A 24298-nucleotide genomic window follows, 5' to 3' on the forward strand; every position below is an offset into this window, starting at 1 on the left:
CGCGAGTTCGCGTCTTTTGTTGTTGGAGCGGCTCGGCTTCCGCTCGTGACGAGGATTTGAGGAGGGTGATGAGTGACGGGGCGGACACGTGGTGGTGGTGGTAGTTAGTGGCGACTCATCGTATGGTTTATGGACTTGAACCTACGCCGGTAAAATTGTACGGTGCGACTAGTCGGTCTCTGTGGAGTCAACGGAAACTTACGTGGCGATTTTTTAACACTGTAGAAATTCGTTATCAAGTATTAAATTAGCCATGTATATGTGTGTCCGTAGTTGTAAATATGAGCACTGTCAAAATATTGTCTTGATGCCTAGGGTCATAGGGTGAATATTATGTGTGTGTATATATATATAATACTTAAGTCGATCATGAACTTTTTATATTTACCAATTTTACTATTAAATGCCAGCTGCAATACAATATTGAAAGAAAATTTAATTAAACAGGTATTCGAAAACAATTCACTACTATTTTTTTTATAAAAAGATCCATCCTTGATCGTAGTCACCTAGGTTAATTATCTGTCTCCAACTACCCACATTAAACACCATTGTTATAACTGCTACCACATGGATAGCCTCATCTGAGGTGAGAGCTTGGTTTATCATGATACTCTGTGAACCATCTTTCTCGATTCGTCTCTGTCCCAGAAGGTGTCACGCGGCTAAGCTTGTTAACCCGTTCAGCAACTTTATCACACCATCAACATATGTGATCAACAAGTTCCAAAATTTGATCATAAGCTCTCGGTTATCTATGTTTTCAAAACATATGCTAAAACATCTAATTTTGCTACCTGCGTACGACTGAAACACCGTAACAATTGATTAGGAAAAAAATCAAGTGAGTAACACTGCACCCGTTTATTATCGATTAAGTCTTACGCAACTTCCATGCTAAAAATGGGTAAAAATTTTCGCGGCGAAACGCGTGTCGTCGCACAGGGCAGGGCCGGCGTCCCACCAGCGCACGCGACGGCGCCGCACGGCCGCAGTATCCATCCATCCAGTCATATCCGTTCCGTGGTGCGTCGGTGTTGAAACCCGCGGGCGCTGACATGCGTCCGATTGGATGCCGTGCCGGTTGCGTTGGAGAATGGAGATAACCCGGCCACGTGCATGCATCACAGGATACACGCTGAGGCCGGCGCTGAGCAGCAAAACTCTAGCCAAGTCGTCGCCATCCTCCAACCCTAACGTCCTGCATGGCAGCAGCAACATGCGTGGGGCGGCGGCCGCCGGCGGATTCTGCGGCCGATCACTAGTGGTCCGTCCGTTCTATATTCAAGTTCAATAGTATTGACAACAGCTAGCTATAAATTATCTATAGTCAATCTAATAATCAATTCATAACTATATAGTAGTCCTGTCATACACACATGTGTCTTGGAGTCGGTGCTGCAACTGACTATAAATCTGTAGCTCGATATTCTTCTCTCTTCTCTCTTATCATCTTAAAATATACTTATAGCTGACTTATAGTTGCTATTGTACCAGCTCTTAGTACTACTCATGTCCTAGTACAGATGTACTTCTAATGTTTGACGGTTCATCATATATAACAAAATTATAAAAAATATTTGAAAATAGTTAAACATAAAGTACTATTAATTTTTTATTATGTTACAATAATAAAAATACTAATCATAAGTTTTTTAAATAAGACGTATATTCAAACTTTGAACATAAATGGTGCAAAAATGCACTTACTGTAGAACGCAAGGAGTAAGAATTAAGTTTGACGTGCATGTATCTTTAAATTGTTTAGCAAATATTAAGTTTGAGAAAAAAAACTATGCCCTATATTAATAAATGAGCAATGAATAGGGTGGAAGAAAATGTGTAAAATGCAAAGAATTTTAAAGGCAAAATAATTAATATGAGAAGCATACTGTAAATAGGTTAGAAAGGAATATTGATATTCTAAGACTAAATTTAAATCATAAAAATACTTTCATTTTTAATCAACCCCCTTGCTTCGTATTGAGGTACATACGCTGCTAGTACCCCCCTTCTGGTTTTTAAGTGACAGTTGACTTCGGGATGTACTTTTGACCACTTGTTTATTCAAACTTTTATGCAAATATGTAAAATTATACTAGCAAGTGTACATTTTTGCATAGCTTACGTGTAATGTTTGACCATCCGTCTTATTTAAAAGTTTTATAATTATTATTTTTATTATTATTAGATGATAAAAAATAAATAATACTTTATGTGTAACTATCTTTTTGATTTTAACATAAATTCTTAAATAAGAGAAATTATCAAACATTGGATATGAAAATCCAAAAATGTAGTTAATTTAGAACGGACGTAGTAAGTTATTTAGTAATAAAGCAAACTATAATAAAATAATTATTAATTATATAACTTTTTAAAAATAAGACAGTTAAATAAAAAAATAAGGGAGTACCAAACAGAAAAAAATAAACCGGGAGTTTGACGTGTTTGCAGTACTGGCGGAGTTAGTCGTCCTCTCGTGATCGTGATGCTATATAGTGTATGCTGGTTAAGAAAATGGTGATGGTGCCGTACACGTAGGTGTGAGACCGAAGTCGGCAGGACAGTTCTAGTGCGTGCAAACGTGTTTGCTAGCTTCCAGCAAGGCCCCATGCATGCTTAAGTGTCAATGCTTAAGATTACAGCAGACACGCTAACGAAGACCTGAATGATCAAGTTGCTTGCAGGCTTGCTGTCGTTTGTGAATGCACAGCTCATCCATACGTAGTGCCGGAGATGAGCGCTTAGGTATGTTAAGCCTCATCTTTATACTTTTATAAACACAATTGAAGTGGCTTATTAATAATTAAAAGCTATAACTAAATTATATATATACATATATATATATTCTTAATAATCTAAAAGTTAAAGTTGAAAAATAAAATATGATAAAAAACTCAAAATCAACTTCAAATTTAAGTTTTAAAATTAAAATTTTAGCGTGTAAATATAAATATAAGTGAAATTATGAGGCTTATTATATATGAGCATTAGTGTTTTTCCGCCCTACGTGTCACAGCAGTGTGTTTTTGCTTGATTTGTTTCTCCGCAAAAGTCAAATATGAACCAAATGTGCATGCTAACCCCAATTTGCCTGTTAAAAAGTAAGCCAAAATTGAACGTTTTCTAACTGATCGTTTGGTCTATAACCGACACGGCTTATTAACAACCAAAAAAATATTTTTATAGGTAAATTATACATATACCCTTACCAATTTAAAAGTAAATTCTAAAGAAACATAGTACGATGGAAACCCCCCCCCCCCCCCCCCCCCCAAAGACTTGAAAATCAACTGTTGAACTTTAGCAAAGGCTTATAAGCCGTAGAGCAAACGATGGAGCTTCTACTTATTTGTCTTTGCGAAGATGACTTTTCTGTATGGATTCACTTCTATAACTTTTCTCCATTATCATCCAACAATCTAATACCATCTTCCTTTTCTTCATTGTTATTTTACTATCACAACATATTTTACCTTATCAATACCTTTATTTCTCACTTTCACTTTTCTTTATTTTAGCACTTCTCCTAATATCTATCTCCCAACTTGGGTTTTAGAGCATTTTGAAAGGTAAAGTTCTCTATGGTCTACTAATCAATATATATCATCTACAAATGAAAATATCTATAAAGACAGAGGCAGATATAGTCTCTTAACAAATACACCAAAATAATACTCCCTCCATATTTTTATGTATGACACCGTTGCCTTTTAGAATCACGTTTTTTACCATTCATCTTATTCAAAATTTATATCCAAATATGCAAAATTATAATACATAATTAAATTTTCTATAATAATAAATCATATTATAACAAAATAATTAATAATTATATAATTTTTTTGAATAAGACAAATGGTCAAACGTGAACTTAAAAGTTAACGGCGTCATATAAAAAATATGGAGGGAGTATTTTATTGCCATTCTTTTTTTAAGGTTTTTTTATTACCATTCTTTCCTTTTGTCCACTCCATGCAACAAAATTTATAACTTTTCTCCATTATCATCCAACAATCTAATACCATCTTCCTTTTCTTCATTGTTCTTTTACTATCACAACATATTTTACCTTATCAAATACCTTTATTTTTCACCTTCACTCTTCTTCATTTTAGCACTTTTCCTAATATTTGTCCACTCCATGCAACAAAATTTCCTTTATTTCCTTTTGTCCACTCCATGCAACAATATTTTATTACCATTATTTCCTTTTGTCCACTCCATGCAACAAAATTTTCTTTAATAACTACTAAGAGTCAACTCTGAGTTGTTGTCATATGTAGCAACCATGTTTCTCGTTCTTCCGTTCTCTCACCATGTCATTATATTTTCTTGTCTGGTGATGGAGAGAGTCGGCTATGGTTAGCACCTAGAACCTATTGAAATTAAATTGGTATAGCCCACATTAATCCTATTAAATTCTAGATCCATAAACAATGCTATGTGGCATAGTCCTATATGAGATATGAACAAATAATTAACTTAACTTAAATAGGGTCTCATCTAGAGATAACAATTATACCCGTTTACCCGCAGGTAAAAACCCTAATAGGGTCGGGTTTGTTCCCTATTTAATACCCGCGGGTATTTTATTGGGTCAAAAGTAATAACCAACGGGTAAACGGGTACGGGTATTGGTAGGTACTACCCATACCCGCTTCGCCCGTTTACCCGTATATAACACTGACAGGTGGGCCCAACCATATATGTATAAATTTTAGGGTTTCATCTCTAATTCCCCATCACCCCAGCACCCAGCCAAATCCTCCCCGCTGCCCTCGGCCTCGTAGGCTCGCACCCACGCCAATCCCCTCGCTCTGCACCGATCCATCCACTCGCGGCCTTGCCCCCGCGCCGCTCCCCTCGCCATTGGCGCTGCCGGGCTGCCGGCGCCCCCATCCCCTTGGCCATCTCGCCGGCGCCTAGCGCCGTCCCCGTCTCACCGACGACGCCACCGCCCCCCGACATCGTCCCTGTCCCAAAGACACCGCTGCAGTCCCGACGCCGTTCTCGTCCGGCCGACGCTGTCTCCGTCCCCGTCCCCCCGACGTCATCCCCGACCCGCCAACGCCCCCATTCCAGTTCGGATTTATGGAGGTGAGGCCGTGACTCCGTGAGGGCAGCTTCCTCATTGTTGTACAATCTCAGTTCAGATCTAGTTAGATTTCAAACTTTGTAGATAATTTTTTTTGCTGTTATATGCAATAGTCTTGTGGCTGTTATATGCAATAGTCTTGACATTTGATGATGTATGTCGTTGTTCCATTTCCTGGAACTGGAGCAATAATTTCATACATGCTTGGCATGCCATTTTGGTCAGGTTTTTCAGCAAATTTCATTGGTGTTGTCCTAGCAGGCTTGTTGGTAAATTTGCTTATGAATCTCAGTTTGAAGTATGTCGTTATCACCGGTTTAGTTCTGTTCTTTCTATCAAGTGTGGCTGTCAACCTGTGGTTATTCATGTTTTGGGCGGGTATACCTGCGGGTATCTTGTACCCGTGTAGAGGCGGGTAAACGGGTATACCCGCGGGTATACGACGCCCGCGAGTAACGGGTATGGGCGGATTTTATACCGTGACGTAGTAACGGGTATACCCGCGGGCATAGTTTCGGCTGACGGTACGGGTATGGGTAGTTACTACCCGTGCATGTCATGCCCGATTGCCATCCCTAGTCTCATCATAAGCACCTATTGAGAGGTTGAAGGGGAGAGATGGGAAGCCACACATGCATGCACCACACTGACGAGGCATGGTGTGTGTGCACGCGCCTTGCCCTACCATGCATACGTCTTAAAGGTTTTGTTCATCGGTAAGGAGGAGTTAACTTTGTAATTAACTCATTTGATTTTGATTTGAAAACACACAGATGAATTCGCGCTAATGACATGTTCATTCGAATTGATTTAGTATCTTTGGATTCCTAGGCATATAGGCCCTCTTCGTCTCTCTATCAAACATCCATCTGAATAAAACTATATCCACCATTGTTTCTACAATCGAGGGCATTTGGTTCAGTTGGTTAGGTGGCTCTAGTAGCACTCCTTAAGTCTTGGGTTCGACTCCCCGTGAGGGTGAATTTCAGGCTAGGGTTATAAAAATCCCCACCATGCACCTATTGAGAGGTTAAAAGGGAGATATGGGAAGCCACACGTGCGTGCGCCGCACAGGCGAGCAATGGCGTGTGTGCACGTGCCTTGCCCTACCATGCATACGTCTTAAAGTTTTTGTTCGACTACAAGGAGGAGTTAACTTCGTAATTAACTCATTTGATTTTGATTTGAAAACACAGATGAATTCATGCTAATGACATATTCATTCGAATTGATTGAGTCTCCTTGGATCCTATCCATATAGGCACTCTCCGTCTCTCTATCAAACATCCATCTGAACCAAACTATATCCACCATAGTTTCTACAATCGAGGGCATCTGGCTAAGTTGGTTAGCTAGCTCTATTAGCACTTCTCAGATCATGGGTTTGACTCCCCGTGGGAGCGAATTTCAGGCTGTAGTTATAAAAATCCCCTCGTCTCTAGCTTTTTTTTACAACTAAGCTACTATTTATCTCCTCGGTTTGGGATGCTCGTGTGACTACTTGCGTAGGCAGATAATCAAGTTTTTGGAGAACATGAATGTGTGACTGCTATATGTTATCTTCCTAGTGGTGGTGCCGGTGAGATAATGATCAACTACTTGGTACTACTATGACTATTACACATCGACTTCTAGTAACGATGGTGCCGATAGAGGCATCAGCGGCAACAATGCCAATGTCAACAACAGCGGTGTTGGTTCCTCATATGGAGGACTCTCCTCCGGGTATGCTTTTCTCTCCTTTTTTTTTGCTAAATGTTATTAGATGTTCTACTTCATGTTAGCATATACATATTTAGCACTAGCAATGGAGCACCCATGTTCATGATTAAATTATCTAGTTTCATTATTTTCTAGATTAAAATATGCCAAAATTTGACTAGAATTTCAACATAACCCATTCGGCCACATCTACTTCACCGCCACTAGGGAAACCATCCCCCCACCTTCTAGTCAAATCATCTGGCTTTAGACCTACAACTTTACTACAGAACTGCTTCTTAGGGCTTGTTTGGTTGACAACTAACTTTACCACATATAACTTTATAAGTAAATCTAACTTATTTAACTCTTAGGGACCTGAACTCACATGCCATTCACTTTATTTTCTTAGCTAAGTTTGGTATCATTTTATTTGCCACAAAAGTATGATAAAAGTAAAGTTTTAGTCAATAATGTATGTTAATATTAGCTCTAACCAAATAGTCCCTCGGTCATTATGGCATTGCCTACAATCTAGCTTAATTTATCCAACCCATTCCAACTGTTCCACATGCATAGTACCATTAATTCCCCACCTTCATATCCTCATGGATTGCATTGGTTTTCTCCACTTCATCATCTTTAGTCAGTATAAACCCTATATGACATCCTACTTCCTCTGAGCATAAACATTTCACATTTAGAACTTTTGAAATGTTGACAATCATTTTCATATTAGAACAAGTTTGTAAAATCTAATAAATTCATGATATTCTGATATTACCTTTTGAGGTAAATCTATATATACCATTGATTTATTTTAAATTAAACATTTGGAAAATTATTGACGTTAGATTTTAAAAGCTTGATCGAATCTTATTCTAAAAATTAAATATTTATGATATGATCGAGGGAGTAATAGATAGTCATACATAGGCATTTGGTGTCCGCTGTTTTGGACAATGCTAAATCTAAATTTTAAAGTTTGATTCTAAGAATATGAAGAAAGAATAAACTATGCTTTACATCACTGTCAATAACACAATGTTGTGAGTCAACCGGACACTCCAATTAACAAACTTAGATATGTGTGAGCTGTATTTGTTGCAGATGCCCTGGCTAGGACAAGCACAGAGCGTGGCCGGCAGGATTCTTGGTTGGGATAAAACGAGATCTAATGCCACATGCAGGCCCCAGCCTCCTGGAACTGCAATCCAACGGTGTACAGATCAGGCTGGACATTATTATTAGCTGCTTTTGTACTCGGTTAGACTGTAGCATGTACCAAATCGAGTACCGGCAGCACACATGAGCGAAAAGATGGGGACTATATGACAGCCGGCAAGAGCATCTAGCTAATGGCACTCTCGTGGCTCTGTCTTTCTCTTGTGAACAGGAGTCGAGCAGTTATTGCGGTTGCATGCATGATTGCATCTCATGTCATATCTTCTTCTCCATGTTTCTTTTTTTTTTTCCAGCACCTAGGGATGATTGAAAGCTACACGGGTATATTTATAAATAAAAAATAATTTATACATAAAATTGTTATATATATATATATTGATCTAAAAGTCAAAATTGAAAAAATAAGCTATGATAAAAAACCCTAAAACATATTTCAAATTTAAGGTCGTAATTTAATTTGTGGCTTATAAGCATAAACACAAGCGAAAAGATATGACTTATTTAAATTTTGGCTTATAAGCATAAACATATTTTTGGTGCGATGCGATGAAAATTATGAGTACATTTACCAACTCTATGCACAATTGAGTAATCCATGACTTGCCTGTAATAAATTGCTTGTGTTTGTCTTTTAATTTAAGGATGAATATATTGCTGTTGACTGAAGCGACAGCGTACCAACGCATTGTGGTAGCTCCTCCAATTCTAAGCCCATTGAATCGGAGGAACTTTAAAACATCGTGTACTGATCCAGATGATTTGGCATGTCGGCACCATTAATCAATCATGCATGCTGACTATCTATCGATGAATTCAATAAAAGCATATCTACATATCCAGAAGAAACGGAATGGGGGCAATTACATGCGTAGTCAATGTTCTAGATTGAGTACTCAAACCTGATGTCAAAATAAGTAGGCAGTTTCGGTCAAGCACCGTTGCCCTGATGTCAATTAGTACCGTTGCACTAATAATGTACCTCTGGAAGTAGATCATTAGTTCGATGACATCTGAACATATAACTGCATAGGTCTTTTTGATCTCTGAATCAACGACCGTACTATCGTGATAAGACGAATACTACTTTAGAAGTATTATAACACGACTAGTAATTGTTGTTTGCTGACTAATGAAGTGCTGGTAGTAGTTGTTTTCAGTTAGAAAGATCCAGAGCCTTCTTGCTTCGCTCATGTTTGAAAAACAGTTCTACTTATAATTTCCTGTTACTTCGCCCATTTTGGTTATAAATACTCTCGGTTCGATTGAGAACTTTTAAAACTTTAATTATTAATTATTTTTCAAAATAGCCTGATTTAAAATCGAGCATTTTTAACTGGAAGGGGCTTATGATTTATCATTATATGATCATCGTGTGTTTTTATAGTAGGTATGTCTATATAAAATTTGACAGAAAATGTATCGCAAAATCAATCAGATTTTTCTATCACACATGGTCTATGTTTAACAACTCCGATTAAATAATTCTAAAATGATAGTCAACACATACTGGGCTAACAGATCCAATTACAATTCAAATTTATAAATAATTACATTAATACAATTGTTATATTTGTTAATAAAATTTATATAATTATATAATATACGAATTATTTTAACCAACGGAGCAGATCCAATTACCATTCACCTCTATAATAGTTACATAAATAAAATTATTGAAAATGTCTAATAAAATTTATGTAGTTATATATTATATGAATTATTTTTTATTTGTTGATCAATTCTACTGGTCATGCATAACCTGCAATGCATAGATACATGAGCTACAGAGCCCAAAACAAAATCCAATATTAACCTTGAAGCATATCCGAAGGTTACAGATTTGACTGAAAACATAGTAAAAAATCTGTCACATGATATCTGGCAAATCTATTTTATTTAGTACACATGTGTATACCTAACTCCATAAACATCTTTAGGAATTGGACACACCAAATCTTAAAATTAACGAAGTCACTCTGCATTCGATACATATGTCGTTTAATATTGAATAAATAAGTAGATGTAAATATGATTATGATTATGTGTGCTAAGAGCAGCAGGCTATAAGCCAGTTGTAAGCATATTTTAAAAAGATAAGAGTAGAGAAGAGAAAAGAGAGGTGTGCTACTAATTTATAGCCAGCTGCACATGGGCTCTAAGATAAAATGTGTGTATGACATATGGCACATGTATTGATGTTTTATAGGTAATTATTATATAAATTGTCTATTAGATTGACTATAAATTAATTGGAGCCGGTAGTTGGCTATACTTGAACTTGCTCTAAACATAGTTTAAATCTAAGTGGACAGGTTATACCACAAGCATAAACAATTGAGTAGCGTGGATTGCTACTATTCCGCGCTTCTGGATCTTGGAACGTACCCAACCGTCGCGACTTGGAGCATGCACGACTCGGCCCGTACAGCGCTACCTGCTGCAGCCGCGATCGAGCACCGACCGACCGGCCGGGCGACTCGGTGACGGCGTGAAGCCTTGGCTGGAAACGATCGAGATGGATCGATGTGACACGCGACGGCGCCGACCTCTTGCGGCTTTAATTTGCCGGTGCCGCGCGCGCGAGCTGTACTTCGAGCCGGGAAATGCCCTGTTTCTGGTCGACGTGTTGTGCGTGTGTGGCTACTGGCTGGTGCGTTTGATAGGGCGGCGCACGCGACGCGGACTGATCAGTGGTGCTGGTCGAGGCCGGCTAGTTCTCAAGATTTTTCTCAAGATTTTTTCCCCAAAAACATCGAATCGAATCTTTGGACATCTAAATAAAACATTAGATATAAATAAAATAAAAAAATAATTATACAGTTAGAGTAATTTTACCATTCTTAAGAAGGTAACAGAAAATATCACTTTTTATATGTAAAATTTGGTATCTCTTGGTACTAGAAGGTACCAAATTTTATGTAGAAACAGTGGTACCTCGTATTACTCCTTAAGAATAGGATAAATGTTCATCCAGTTATGGGATAAATCTTTGGACACCTAAATAAAATATTAGATATATATAAAACAAAAAACTAATTATACAGTTATGAGCGAAATTGCAAGACGAATCTCTTGAGATTAATTACTCTATAATTAGCCATAAATGCTATAGTAACCCACATATGTTAATGATGGATTAATTAGGCTAAAAAAAATTTGTTTTATGGTTTCCATGCGAGCTATGAAATTCGTTTTTCTATTCATGTCTAAAAATCTCTTCCAACATCCGATCAAATATATTTAATATGATATTCAAAAATTTTCTTTTCCCCAGCTAAACGCCCCCTAAGCCACACGTACCCCGGGTAAAAGCGGTTTGACTCAGCCAGCTGTGCGTAGATTTTGGTTGGGTCTTGACTCAAATGAACAAAAAGATCGAACACGAGAGAATAACGATCTGCTGTTGCACTTACCGGGTGTAAATTTCCAGCTGACCAAGACACACGTTTTTTTTCTTTCAATTTCTGTCGACCGAATCATCTAGAAACGGTTAAAAATTATGAAAACAAATTTGTTGTTATACCGATCATTTCTTATTTTTCCATATTTTCTTCGAAAATAATGTTTCTATATGTAATTAATGTATTGCTAAATACCCCTTCGTCCATGCGTTTATTTGGAGAACGGTTTACGTTTATCAACTTTTCAACCAAATTATTAATTTGGGTACATGGCTAACGGAAAGTTATAGTTATAATGTATGTAGTGTAAGCTTGAATTCATATATAGCCATGTTAAGTGAAATATGCGATTTTGTTGTTCATATGTTTTCAACATTACTTACTTTTTTGTCGATACCAGCATGTTTCCGTTTATATTTTTCTTTTTTTATATATTTCATTTCTAGCTATACCGTCTCTGACCATGGATTCTATACTTAGTAACTTTCCTTTCTGTAATCCAAAATATCACTTATTAATTAGTAGTCTTAAAAGACGATATACATCTCCAAAATATCACTTGTTTATGACTAGAGTCTAAATGGAGTAACGACAAGAAGAAATTGTTAGATAATTTAATTCAATCATAAACAATAGATTACGAATTTAAACCCTAATCAGCACATGATCACCGATTAATTCATATGCGGAAAACTAAATAAACCTGCAGATGAAGCCATCTGATTCCCTTCTTTTCTTTTCTTCAATTCCGTCTTCTTTCCTTCGTCTCCGGCAAGATTAGGTCGCCGGTGATCTGATTTGAATCTCCGACCTTCGGGTCTCCAACGGCACTGTCCTGGAATCGCCGCACGAAACCCTTCCAGCGCGTCTCTGATCGGGAGAGCTTGATTTCGAATTTCTGGTTGAGAGAATAAGAGACACGAGCGTCCCCGTGGGCTCCTCTTCTTTTATATAGCACTGGTGGGCCTCGGGGGCTTTTCCTAATCCGATTCTGACCCGTAACCACCGATCGCAGTTACGGCCCATAAGGGTTACGAATTTCAGAGTTAGAGATGGATTACGGATAGGATTACGGTGGTTATATCATTTCCTAAATATCGGCTAACCGATAAATCAATCAACATTCTCCCCTTGATTTAGAGGTTAATTACGAGTCCATCATACAATACAGCTCCCTAAAGCAATGTGTCACAACAACATTTCGCATCATTGTGACGACAAGACTTATAGTTCACAATATCATACGAATAAACCTTTGATTAATTAAGCGGGTGTTGATCGAACTTAATTGCCCCGGTTTCCAGGATCTTCATTCAAGGTCATTACACAATCCCATATTGGCCACATGTTCTTTGAACAAGTTGGGAGGTAAGCCTTTAGTTAACGGATCCGCAAGCATTGATTTAGTGTTTATGTATTCAATTTTGATTGTTTGATCCTGTACTCTATCTTTCACAACATGGTATTTAATGTCAATGTGTTTGGCAGCTTCACTTGACTTGTTGTAACTCATATAGAAAACTGCGGCCTCATTGTCGCAGTATATAGTTAGTGGTCTTTCAATGCTGTCAACCACTCGTAATCCCGGGATAAAATTTTTAAGCCATACCGCCTGCCCCGTTGCGTGATAACATGCAACAAATTCTGCCTGCATTGTCGACGATGCAGTCAGTGTTTGTTTAGTACTTTTCCATGAAATGGCTCCCCCGCAAAAGTGAAGATATACCCAGAAGTAGATTTCTTGGTATCTAAACACCCTGCGAAGTCAGCATCCGAATAGCCTATAACTTCAAGCTTATCAGATTTTCTGTATGTGAGCATGTAATGTTTAGTTCCTTGCAAATAACGCAATACTTTCTTTACTGCCTTTCAGTGGTCCATACCTGGTTTAGACAAATATCTGCCAAGCATCCCGGTTACAAACGCCAAGTCTGGTCGCGTACAAACTTGAGCATACATTAAGCTTCCGACAGCTGAAGCATATGGTACCTTAGTCATTTCTTTTTCTTCCAATTCATTTCTCGGACTTTGGAATGAACCAAACTTGTCCCCTTTCATAATTGGAGCAGGTGATGTCGAGCATTTGCTCATATTATATCTTTCCAATACTCTAGAAATATATGATTTCTGTGATAAACCTAGCACCCCTTTGGACCTGTCTCGGTGAATCTCAATACTCAAAACATATGATGCATTACCGAGATCCTTCATATCAAATTTCGATGACAAAAATTCCTTGGTTTCTCGCAGCAGATTCTTGTCACTGCTTGCTAATAAAATGTCATCTACATAGAGTACTAGTATAATGAATTTCCCACCTTTAATTTTGGTATAAATGCAGTTGTCCACCTTATTTTCCTTAAATCTGAATTTCTTGATAATTTCATCAAACTTAAGGTTCCATTGCCTTGACGCCTGTTTATGTCCATAGATGGATTTCTTAAGTTTGCATCCCATATGGCTCTTTCCTTCCACAACAAAACCTTCCGGTTGAGCCATGTAAACATTTTCATTTAAGTCGCCGTTTAGGAATGCTGTTTTCACATCCATTTGATGGAGTTCTAAATCATAATGTGCCACTAGCGCCATGACAATTCTGAATGAGTCTTTCTTAGAGACAGGAAAGAATGTTTCATTGTAATCAATTTCTTCTCTCTGCGAAAAACCCTTCGCCACAAGCCTTGCTTTGAATCGTTCGATATTTCCTTTGGAGTCCAATTTAGTTTTGTAGACCCATTTGCAGCCTACTGTTTTTACTCCTTTAGGAATTTCTACTAGATCCCACACTTTATTTTGGCTCATTGATTTGAGTTCATCTTCCATGGCTTGAACCCACCTGGATGAATTTTTACTGCTTATGGCTTCTTTAAATGAGGTGGGGTCGTCTACCTTCCCAATATCTTCACCCATATAAATTTCATAATAATCAGGGATGGCAGATCTCCTGTTCCGTTGTGATCGTCTTAATTCTTGATTTTCATTATTGACCACAGACGGTTCAGGATCAGGTTGCGGAATTTCTTCTTCATTATGTATCACAGGACTCTGTTGAGGCTCATTATTTTCATGGGTTTCAATATTTTCCTCAGCAGTAGCCGTAGCGCCAACTGTGGGAACTACAGTTTGTGGTACATTATGAAAAATAGGGACATTATTCTCTTGGATTTCCAGAGGAGAAGAAACACTCACCCGAATTTCCTCAAGATTAATTTCCCTTTCCTGTGAGCTCCCCATTTCATAATTTTCCAAGAAGACAGCGTGTCTGGTTTCTACAAATTTAGTGACACGGTCTGGGCAGTAAAATCGATATCCCTAGAATGTGACGGGTAACCGATAAAATGACAGCTCACAGTCTTGGGGTCTAGTTTCTTTAATTAGGGGTTGAATAATTTTGCTTCTGCACGGCAGCCCCACACTTTCAAATAATTTAATGTCGGTTTTCTTCCGGTCCACAGTTCATACGGAGTTTTCGGCACGGACTTGCTTGGAACTCTGTTTAGTATGTGTGCCGCCGTTTTCAATGCCTCAATCCATAATTTATTTGATAAGTTGGAGTGACTAAGCATGCTCCGCACCATCTCCATGAGTGTGCGGTTGCGTCTTTCTGCCACTCCATTTTGTTGAGGCTCCCCAGGCATGGAATATTGTGCAATAATCCCATGAATCTGAAGATATTGAGCAAATGGACCAGGACTTTGCCCAAATGGAGCATGTTTCCCATAGTACTCACCACCACGGTCTGATCTCACTATTTTAATTTTCGCGTTGTGCTGGTTTTCAACTTCTGCTTTGAATATTTTTGAATTTTTTGAGAGATTCAGAACGATCGCTTATGGGGTAAATATATCCATAACGGGAGTAATCATCCGTAAATATAATGAATGAATCAAAACCATCTACAGATGTCACTGGGAACGGTCCACAAATATCAGTGTGAATTATTTCTAGTGGACTCGTGCTCCCAGTGGCTCCTTTCTTAATTGATTTAGCAAATTTTGCTTTAACGCAATCTATGCAATGATCAGCTTCAGAAAAATCTAAGGGGAGTAATAATTCTTCTTTAATGAGACGTTCGATTCTCTCCCTAGAAATGTGGCCTAAGCGACAGTGCTACAATTTCGATGAAGTCTCATTTTTATCATTGCAGGCATTTATGACATTCATCACAGTATGATCCAAAGAGAGCAAATAGAGTTTGTCTCGCACAAAGGCAAGACCAATTACTTTATTTTGATGCTTAATGTAACAAGTTCTCTTGAAAAAATAACAGTCATATCCTGATTCTGCTAGGACTCTAACTGAAATAAGATTTCTTTTAACGGAAGGAGCAACTAAGACATTATTAAGTATTAAATTGTAGCCACTGGGAAGCTTGAGTGCGAGGTCTCCAACAGCCTCCACTTCAATCTCCGCTCGATCAGCTACTCTTAGGATGTGCTCCCCCTTTCTTAGCGTCTGGACGCCATTCAATCCCTGTAATGAATTAGTGACATGCACGGTGGCACCTGAGTCAACCCACCAAGAATTCCGGGAAAACTCAACATATAGGGATTCATTAACGTTGGAAATTTCATTAATTTCATTTATACCTTTACGGGCCAACCACTCCTTGAAGCGGGGGCAGTCTTTGTGCCAATGTCCATCACTGTCACAGAAAGTGCAGTGAGGATTCTTGAATTTTGGCCCAGCTGAAGGTTGAGCAGTTGATTGAGCAGCCTTACTCCCTCCTTGTTTCGGAGGGTGAGGTGGCTTGCCCTTTTTCTTCGATCCAGAGGCTTCTCCTTGATGGAACTTCCTCTTGCCCTTAGAGTTGACGAGGTTGAGCTGGTCAATGTGTTTCTGCCTTTTGGCCTTTTGACGCTCTTCCTCTTCCACTGCGTGGGAGATAAGCTCTGAAATGGTCCACTTTTCTCTTTGAGTATTGTAGTGAATTTTGAACGGATCATAATCAGAGTTTAGTGAGTTCAGGATGAAATGGACAAGATAGGCTTCCGAAATTTCCATGTCCATCGTTTTTAGTTGATGAGCCATGTGTGACATTTCCATGATATGTTGTCGGATGCCTTTCTTTCCATCATAGACAGAAGAGCACATTTTCATGATAAGAGTACTGGCATAGGTTTTGGTACACGCCTTGTAGTTCGATTCAATGTTTGCCAGGTACGTCTTAAGATTGTCAGAGTCAGCAATCCCCCCTATAATGGAAGGAGAGATGTTGCTCTTGATGTACATTAGGGACACTCTGTTTGATTTCTCCCAAACGGACCACTTTTCATCGTAAGCCCACTTGAGATTGGTGTATTCCTCATCATTCTCATCCATGAAGTCAGCTAATTTTGGCTCCACGGGTGGATCCTCTCTAAGTGCGAGAACATTTTCCAACGGCCCCAAATTCAGGAGCATGTTGTTTTTCCATTCAGCATAATTAGCCCCATCAAGTGGCTCAATCCTTTTAAGCTGTGACAAAGCTGCAGATGACAATTTATACTATAAAATATTTGATCAAAAATAAAATAATATGTGTATAATACTTCTCCAAATCTAATCACCGTTGGGCAGAAAAGACTTAGAAAAAATAAAATAAATCCTTAATTATATCACCGTTGGGCAGAAATAATCAAGGAAGAAATAATCAAATTTAAATTGACGTGAAATCATAAATAACGTTGGTCAATAAATAACTTCACATCATAAATTCTTTCTAGCAAACTTCCCGTTGGTTCCATTTGACTAGAAATAATTTTCTGAGCAATAAAATATATTTTATCAATTTTATTTTTTTTTGCAATTTTAAACAGCCCAGAACAAGGTATAAACTAATTTCTGGAATTTAAAAAAAATAATTAATCAAATTTTTTTTATTCTGGCCTATCCATTTACCGGGCTGGCCCGTTAGGCAGCGCGCGTGTAGGGGCACGGGCCCACGCGGCCGAGTCGGGCCATGAGCGCCGACGGCCCAAATAACGGCGGCGGCCCAGGAATAAGGGCGCTCGGCCCGTGGCCGTCTGATCTGATCGGACGGCCAGGATTTGGTGCGACGAGATCAAAAAACCCCGCGACCGAAACCCTAACCCTAGCCCCTTTTTTTCGACTCCTCCCCCTTTTCTCCTCTTCTCCGGCGGCGGGCGGCGAGCGCCCGGCGCTGGATGGCAGCGGCGGTCCGGCGGTGAGGGCATGCGCCAAAGGCGCGGACCATCACCCACCGGCTGGGGGGGCGAGCGCGCCCGAAGGCCGCGGCGCCCAAGCCAGCCGTTCCCGTCGGCGCGATGACCCGACGACGGTGATGGCGCACGCACAGCGGAGCTAGCGTGGCCGGAGGAGGAGAGCGGAGGCGGCGGCGCGCGCGCACGCGCGGGCCGAAGCCCGCCCGACGGCGACCGCGCGCACGCACGCACGGGGCGAAGCCCGCACGGTGGCGGCGGCGGTGGATGGCGGCCGATCCCCGGCGCAAATAGCGGCGACACAGGCGCACGCACGGATGGGCGAAGCCCACCCGACGGCGACGGCGACGACCGTTATTGCTCCGGTGAGCTTTCTTCAATCCGAAGCCGGATCAAATAGTTTTGGTTGACTGTAATTTGATCTAGGGTTTGAGGTTTTGATTTCTCGGTTTGGAATTCGAATCAACAACAGTGTATGCAGCTAACTCGAATCCTTCACCGATTAGATTAATTAATAGACCGAAAACAATCAATTGATTCATAATCAATCAGTGATGGGATCAAATACGACTAGGATTGGCTCTGATACCACAATGTTAGATAATTTAATTCAATCATAAACAATAGATTACGAATTTAAACCCTAATCAGCAAATGATCACCGATTAATTCAAATGCGGAAAACTAAATAAACCTGCAGATGAAGCCATCTGATTCCCTTCTTTTCTTTTCTTCAATTCCGTCTTCTTTCCTTCGTCTCCGGCAAGATTAGGTCGCCGGTGATCTGATTTGAATCTCCGACCTTCGGGTCTCCAATGGCACTGTCCTGGAATCGCCACACGAAACCCTTCCAGCGCGTCTCTGATCGGGAGAGCTTGATTTCGAATTTCTGGTTGAGAGAATAAGCGACACGAGCGTCCCCGTGGGCTCCTCTTCTTTTATATAGCACTGGTGGGCCTCGGGGGCTTTTCCTAATCCGATTCTGACCCGTAACCACCGATCGCAGTTACGGCCCATAAGGGTTACGAATTTCAGAGTTAGAGATGGATTACGGATAGGATTACGGTGGTTATATCCTTTCCTAAATATCGGCTAACCGATAAATCAACCAACAGAAATATCTTCGTAACCAATCCATGTGTGACTAATTAAACAAAGGTTTTTTTTAATTATATGTGCAGCAGATATGTTGACATAAAAAAGGTTGTATGCACGCATGCATAACATAATTGCTGGAACTTATAGTCTTCTTTTATAGCTAGTGGATGCAAATTTTCTCCCATATCGTGTTGATTGAATGGCCTTATCTCCGTGGACTACGAGCTCTGCGCGTGGTTTTAGCCTTTAGGAAATGGATAGGATACTAGCTAAAGTCATTTTATTCGACATGTTTACTTCAAGCAGAAATTCAATTCGCAGAAGTCTGAAACTAAAAAAAATAAATAAAGTCTAAATGGGATGAACATATAGTACACATTTTAAACTAATCTTGCATTTTATTAAAGTAATCCGCGTGCAAAGCGATCTGCAGAAGGGACGGCACCCAAGCGTGCAGGGACTGGACATTTGAGCCAACAGCATGTAAACAAAATTGAATTTGATCTACTACGCGTCTGGACAAAAACACAATAGAAGAATTAATGATTGAGAGATCTTGACATCAGCAAGCACAGGCAAACCATGATGAACAGGGGATCCATCTACGCGATGGGGTATAGTATAGTACTGATTTGGTTTGTGAGTCTTGGCGTGGTTGATCAATCATTTTTTTTTGTTTTTTTATGCTTACAGTGGCTATTTTTTTGGAATTTATCAGGAATGGATTTTTCTGCAGGAGTTCGTTTTGCATTTCTTTTTATTGGTTAGTAGTAGAAATTTGCACACTTCAGAATACTGTTGATCAGAATTGTCCCAGTTGTTTTGTTTTAATGCCAAAACCAATCGAGCCAAAATTTTATAATGCCAATTTTTAAATTTTCAATATTTGGTAAGGTAGAGTTATGTAAAATATGTTTGGTTGCTACCTTTAACAAAATATTGTGAGAGGAAGTTTATATAATCATCAAAAGTCTGTTGTCTTACCACTCTAAATCATACTCTTTGACTTAATTGATTTTTTGATGTACATTTGATCATTTGTCTTATTCAATTTTTTTAAATACGTAAAATTATAAGTTATGTTTAAAGTATCATTGATGATAAACAAATCACAATAAAATAATTATTAATTATATAAATTATTTTAATAAAAAATGATCAAATATAGATCTAAAATTTAACGTTGTCAAATAAAAAATTAGAGAAATTACCAAATTTTAGCACCACCAACCTTTGGAGAGGGGAACAAAACCAAACATACTCTGACCATTGGTATCCTACTAAAATCAAATAGTTTTGGAAGCTTACACTCTTAAAACTTTAATAAAATTCAGTAAAACTTCAAACCAAACATATCTCAACGCTACCAAACTTTGGTATTTGCTATTATCAAAATATGTTGGTAGGATTGATTTTTACAAGAAACCAAACATGACCCAAATTTTGGTAATGAAGAAGGCAATGCTGATATTAATTGTCGTGTTGACAAATATTGGCTACCAAAATCTAATAGGATTAGTTTCGACCACAAACCAAACAGACCATACTTTTATCATTTATGTATGATCATGACACATGAGAAAAGTTGTGATTTATGGTAAATCAAATTTGTAGTGATACATCGTGACCATATTTATGGCGCCCAACCGGTGAGGCCGATGGAACCAGAGAGCATACACAACACTAGCTTACCACCATCCACTACAAATCATAAGTGTAGTACAATTAAATGGACGACACCATCAAAAGTGACCAGACTAGCGTGATATATATCACAATTTCCTCCAAACAGGGCATATCGTGGTCCAAATGTTGGTTAAATTTAACAGGAATAGTTTTAACAACACGACCCATAGTTTTATCATTTATATATGACGCTGACACGTTACAAAAGTTGTGAATTATTGTAGCTAAGATTTGTTAGCGATACGCCGGTCACAACCGGTGGTGAGGCCGATTGAACAAGAGAGCATACACCACACTGACCAGCACTGCACCGTCCCCTCCAAACCATGAGAGTTGCAGCGAAGGGCAAGACGCCATCAACAGTGATCCGGCTAGCTTCGATACTATCCACGATGGGGGTGATTGTTTTATTTACAAACAAAAATAATTTATAATAAAACTTTTACATACATATTCTTAACGATCTAAATGACAATGTTAGAAAATAAACTACAGAGAAAAACCCACAAAATTAATTTTTAAGGTTAAACATTTAAATTTTGGGGCATTTAACTTTTTGTCATTTTTAAAAATAAATGATAACAAATTTATCACTCACTGTCTATGACATGTGGATACTTATATGTCTATCACGTGAGATCCAGTGATAAATCTATTATAACTGAATGACAAAATGTTAATTATTCATTTGATGTGGAGCCAAACACGCCACACGTCACACGTGCAAAACACACACAGCCCTATCACGTACTGATGCTAACTTGCCTAGTTGATGGCCGGAGCCGGACGTCGTCGTCGTCATCCCTGAGCTAATAAAACCGGAAAGCCAGCCAGGGAGACGGGTCCGATAACGACGGCGATGTGCAGCGAGTGGTGGTGACATGTTCAGGGTGAGATCAACACGGTGGATCGGTTCGGCGGTACACGCGGCCGGCGATCCCGCCGTCGGTGTGCTGACCGACGGACGGCGATCCATCACTCACCGGCGCGCGCGCGCGTGCTCTAATTATTTGCACTGCCGGCAGTCAACGGTCAGCGCTCTCGCGGATTGTTTGACTGGTCCAACTGCCAGTAAAGTAGTGGCTTTTGCTTTGCGAGCGAGTAGCTGGCTGGGGCTGGGCTTAAGTGTAACCCAACCGGTCGTTGTTGTGGTTGGTCTCGGAGTTAAATAGTGACTGGTTCCGGTTCCATAATAATTGTCATTTTGACAAAGATATTGCATAAAAAAACTACTTTGGCCATTATTTTATATTACAGCATATATAATATTAGTAAATATATAATTTTATTTAATTATCTTTTAAGTTTAATCTATACATTTATATCCTCGTCTTTTTGCTTATGTTTAAAATTTAAACTTAAAACTTATATTTGATTTTATTTTGTGATTCTTTTCAGCATAGTTTATTCCTTGGCATTTTCTTTTAATCGCTATCCATACATGTGTAAAAGTTCTACCATAAATTAAAAATTATTTTTCTTATGCTTACGAACCAAAAGAACGAGGCTTACTTTTAAAGTAAATATTTTAAAACAAAGTTCTAAAAGTTAACATTGGTTTTATCTAAAACAATAAGTATTATAAAACCGGAGAAACAAGTACTCCCTCTGTTTTATAATATAAGATATTTGACTTTTTTAATTGCAATGTTTGATCATTTGTCTTATTTAAAAAATTATGAAAATAACATTTATTTTGCTTGTGACTTACTTTATTATCAAAAGAATTTTAAGCATGACTTATCATTTTTTATATTTATACTAAATTTTTAAATAAGACGAATGATCAAACATTGTAACTAAAAAAGTTAAACATCTTACATTATGAAACGGAGGCAGTATTATGGAACCGGGGAGCAGTACAAACGGTGAGCTGGATTAGTCACAGTCAACCACATGATTTTCATCACTGTTCGTGCTGGACTAGCAGGATAGTGATAGTATTTTCTGCATTTGACTATATAAACATCTATAATAATTCGTATTTTTACAATAATATAAGCATTCATGAGCTAATTTTTATGGTGCTAATCATTGCATTATTCCAGAGCTGACCAATGCCGGGAAAGAGAATATAATCAATTATGGGATATCTGTTACAGTGACAACGAGCTTCTTTGGCAGCGGCTTGTGCTCTCGATCTCCCAGATGTCGGCGACGGCGGCTCCAGACCCAACGTTGAGGGGTTTTCACCGTCGGTGATAACTGTAAGGGCATCTAGCCATGACTTGGAAGGTTGTTCGTCATCAACCAGCTCCTAGAGTTTGTGCACCTATATAGTTTTATATACTTTTATGTTATTCATCTTTGTTGCACTTTATATTCTATTAAAGCGGTTTATTTTCTTTTGATTGGATGTTGCCCACACTGATTCCTTGGTGCTTGCAATCAATATGCGTGTATTTGGTTGAAACATTTTTCGCCGAGCAGTGAAACATTCTTCACCAATTATTGAAACATTTGTAAAATCTTTGTTGAAACATTCTTTATTGAGTAATAAAATATCTACAATATTTTTTGACAATACGCTATAACACTGGCCGATAATTTACTTCCTATCGGACGTCTGATCCTAGTCACGTCAAAGTGACTGGCAATTCTGTGATGGTTCGATTCCCACAAAACTGATGAAAATTAAAAATATCGACCTCCAAGTACTCGTATTTTATGGCCTATAAGAAGCCCAGTAGCAGAAGATATTGGGCCGACCTCTTTCAGGCTTTGGGCCCATTATTACATTGCAGTGACCAACTGGCCGGTGGGGAATTTTTAATTTTATTTATTAAATAATTTACAAATTTAATTTTGCATTTAAAAAAATCATAGGCTGGAAATGGCGACAGCGAATTTTGCATTTAGGCCCTTTCCGCCCTCTGTAGGGGCGGCAAGGAGCTAAGTGCAAAATATGTGTTGTCGTCCGAAAATTTTATAACTATGGTTTGATACATATACATATATGTATATGTATGAAATTGTTTAATCAATAGTAGTACTCAGTGGTCATCATTCCTCTCTTCTAGTTAGGAGACCTGAGGTAGCCCTGCGAGGATTTGACTCTTGGTCCCCAGGATAGAAGAGTGGGACGGTGACCACTAATCTAAGATAGTCCTTGTGATTAAAAATTACATATGTTATACACATATGTATCAAACCGCGGTTTAATCGAAAAATTCTCGGTTCAGAGGGTGGAAAGGGTCTAGATGCAAAATTCGTCGTGTCGCCGTTTCCGGCCGTTGCTCGTGACCGAGTGGCCGTTTGCCACGTCACCTTTCCGCCCTCCTAAAGGGCGGCAGGAGGTTAGTTTTATGATTTTTTGAAATACAAAATTAAATTTATAAATTATTTAATAAATAAAATTAAAAATTCAAAAAATTCGGCCGATGGGTGGGGTACTTTGATCAGATTTGGTCAAAATCTTAATATTCCGACCATATTTTTTTTTCAAATGCTTAGTTAAAAAGCGAAAGAAATGGTATACATTGATTTGGTCTGAAAAAACTATTATAATGTTATAAATTTAACAGAATTTACAATGTTATTCTAATATAAAATTCATGGCTAGAATTTTAAAAATTTATGCAGATTTTTGCCAACTTTAGATGAATATTTGCTAAAAGGATAGCTATCTAGGTTAGTTGCATCGGCTCTTGGAGAGTTTTGTGACGTTTATGTCTTTTTGTCATATTGTATTGTCTCTAACTATTTGTAGTTAATAATTTTGTAATAATTGGATGTAGCCTTGTTTGAAGCTTTCAAATCATATCCAAACCATTAAATATTTATGACCACTGGTAGTTATACAAAGTAAAAAAAAGGATTGAATAAAGGGTGGTGGCACAATGGATAGTAGTCCAAAAGTTTAATTCAGTGTTTATAATTTGAGGAGAATTTCCTTTTTCCACTCACTGTTTTCTATTCTCCCTCCCGACATCAAAATTTCTCTTTTACCATATCTCCATTTTGCC

General features: G+C 38.5%; 1 protein-coding gene across 1 annotated transcript; it reads right to left on the reverse strand.

Moving 5' to 3' along the window:
* Window positions 1–15625: 15625 nt before the first annotated feature.
* LOC121054798 lies at window positions 15626–18270 on the reverse strand. Its single transcript, XM_040525549.1, has 3 exons — window positions 18244–18270; window positions 15978–16262; window positions 15626–15861 (listed from the first exon to the last, which is right to left on the reverse strand). The coding sequence occupies exons 1-3, from the start codon at window positions 18257–18259 to the stop codon at window positions 15806–15808; spliced, it is 357 nt and encodes a 118-aa protein (XP_040381483.1). The 5' UTR covers window positions 18260–18270; the 3' UTR covers window positions 15626–15805.
* Window positions 18271–24298: the final 6028 nt, after the last annotated feature.

Source organism: Oryza brachyantha, chromosome 6 (assembly GCF_000231095.2).
Source record: "Oryza brachyantha chromosome 6, ObraRS2, whole genome shotgun sequence".
In the NCBI taxonomy this organism is placed as follows: Eukaryota; Viridiplantae; Streptophyta; class Magnoliopsida; order Poales; family Poaceae; genus Oryza; species Oryza brachyantha.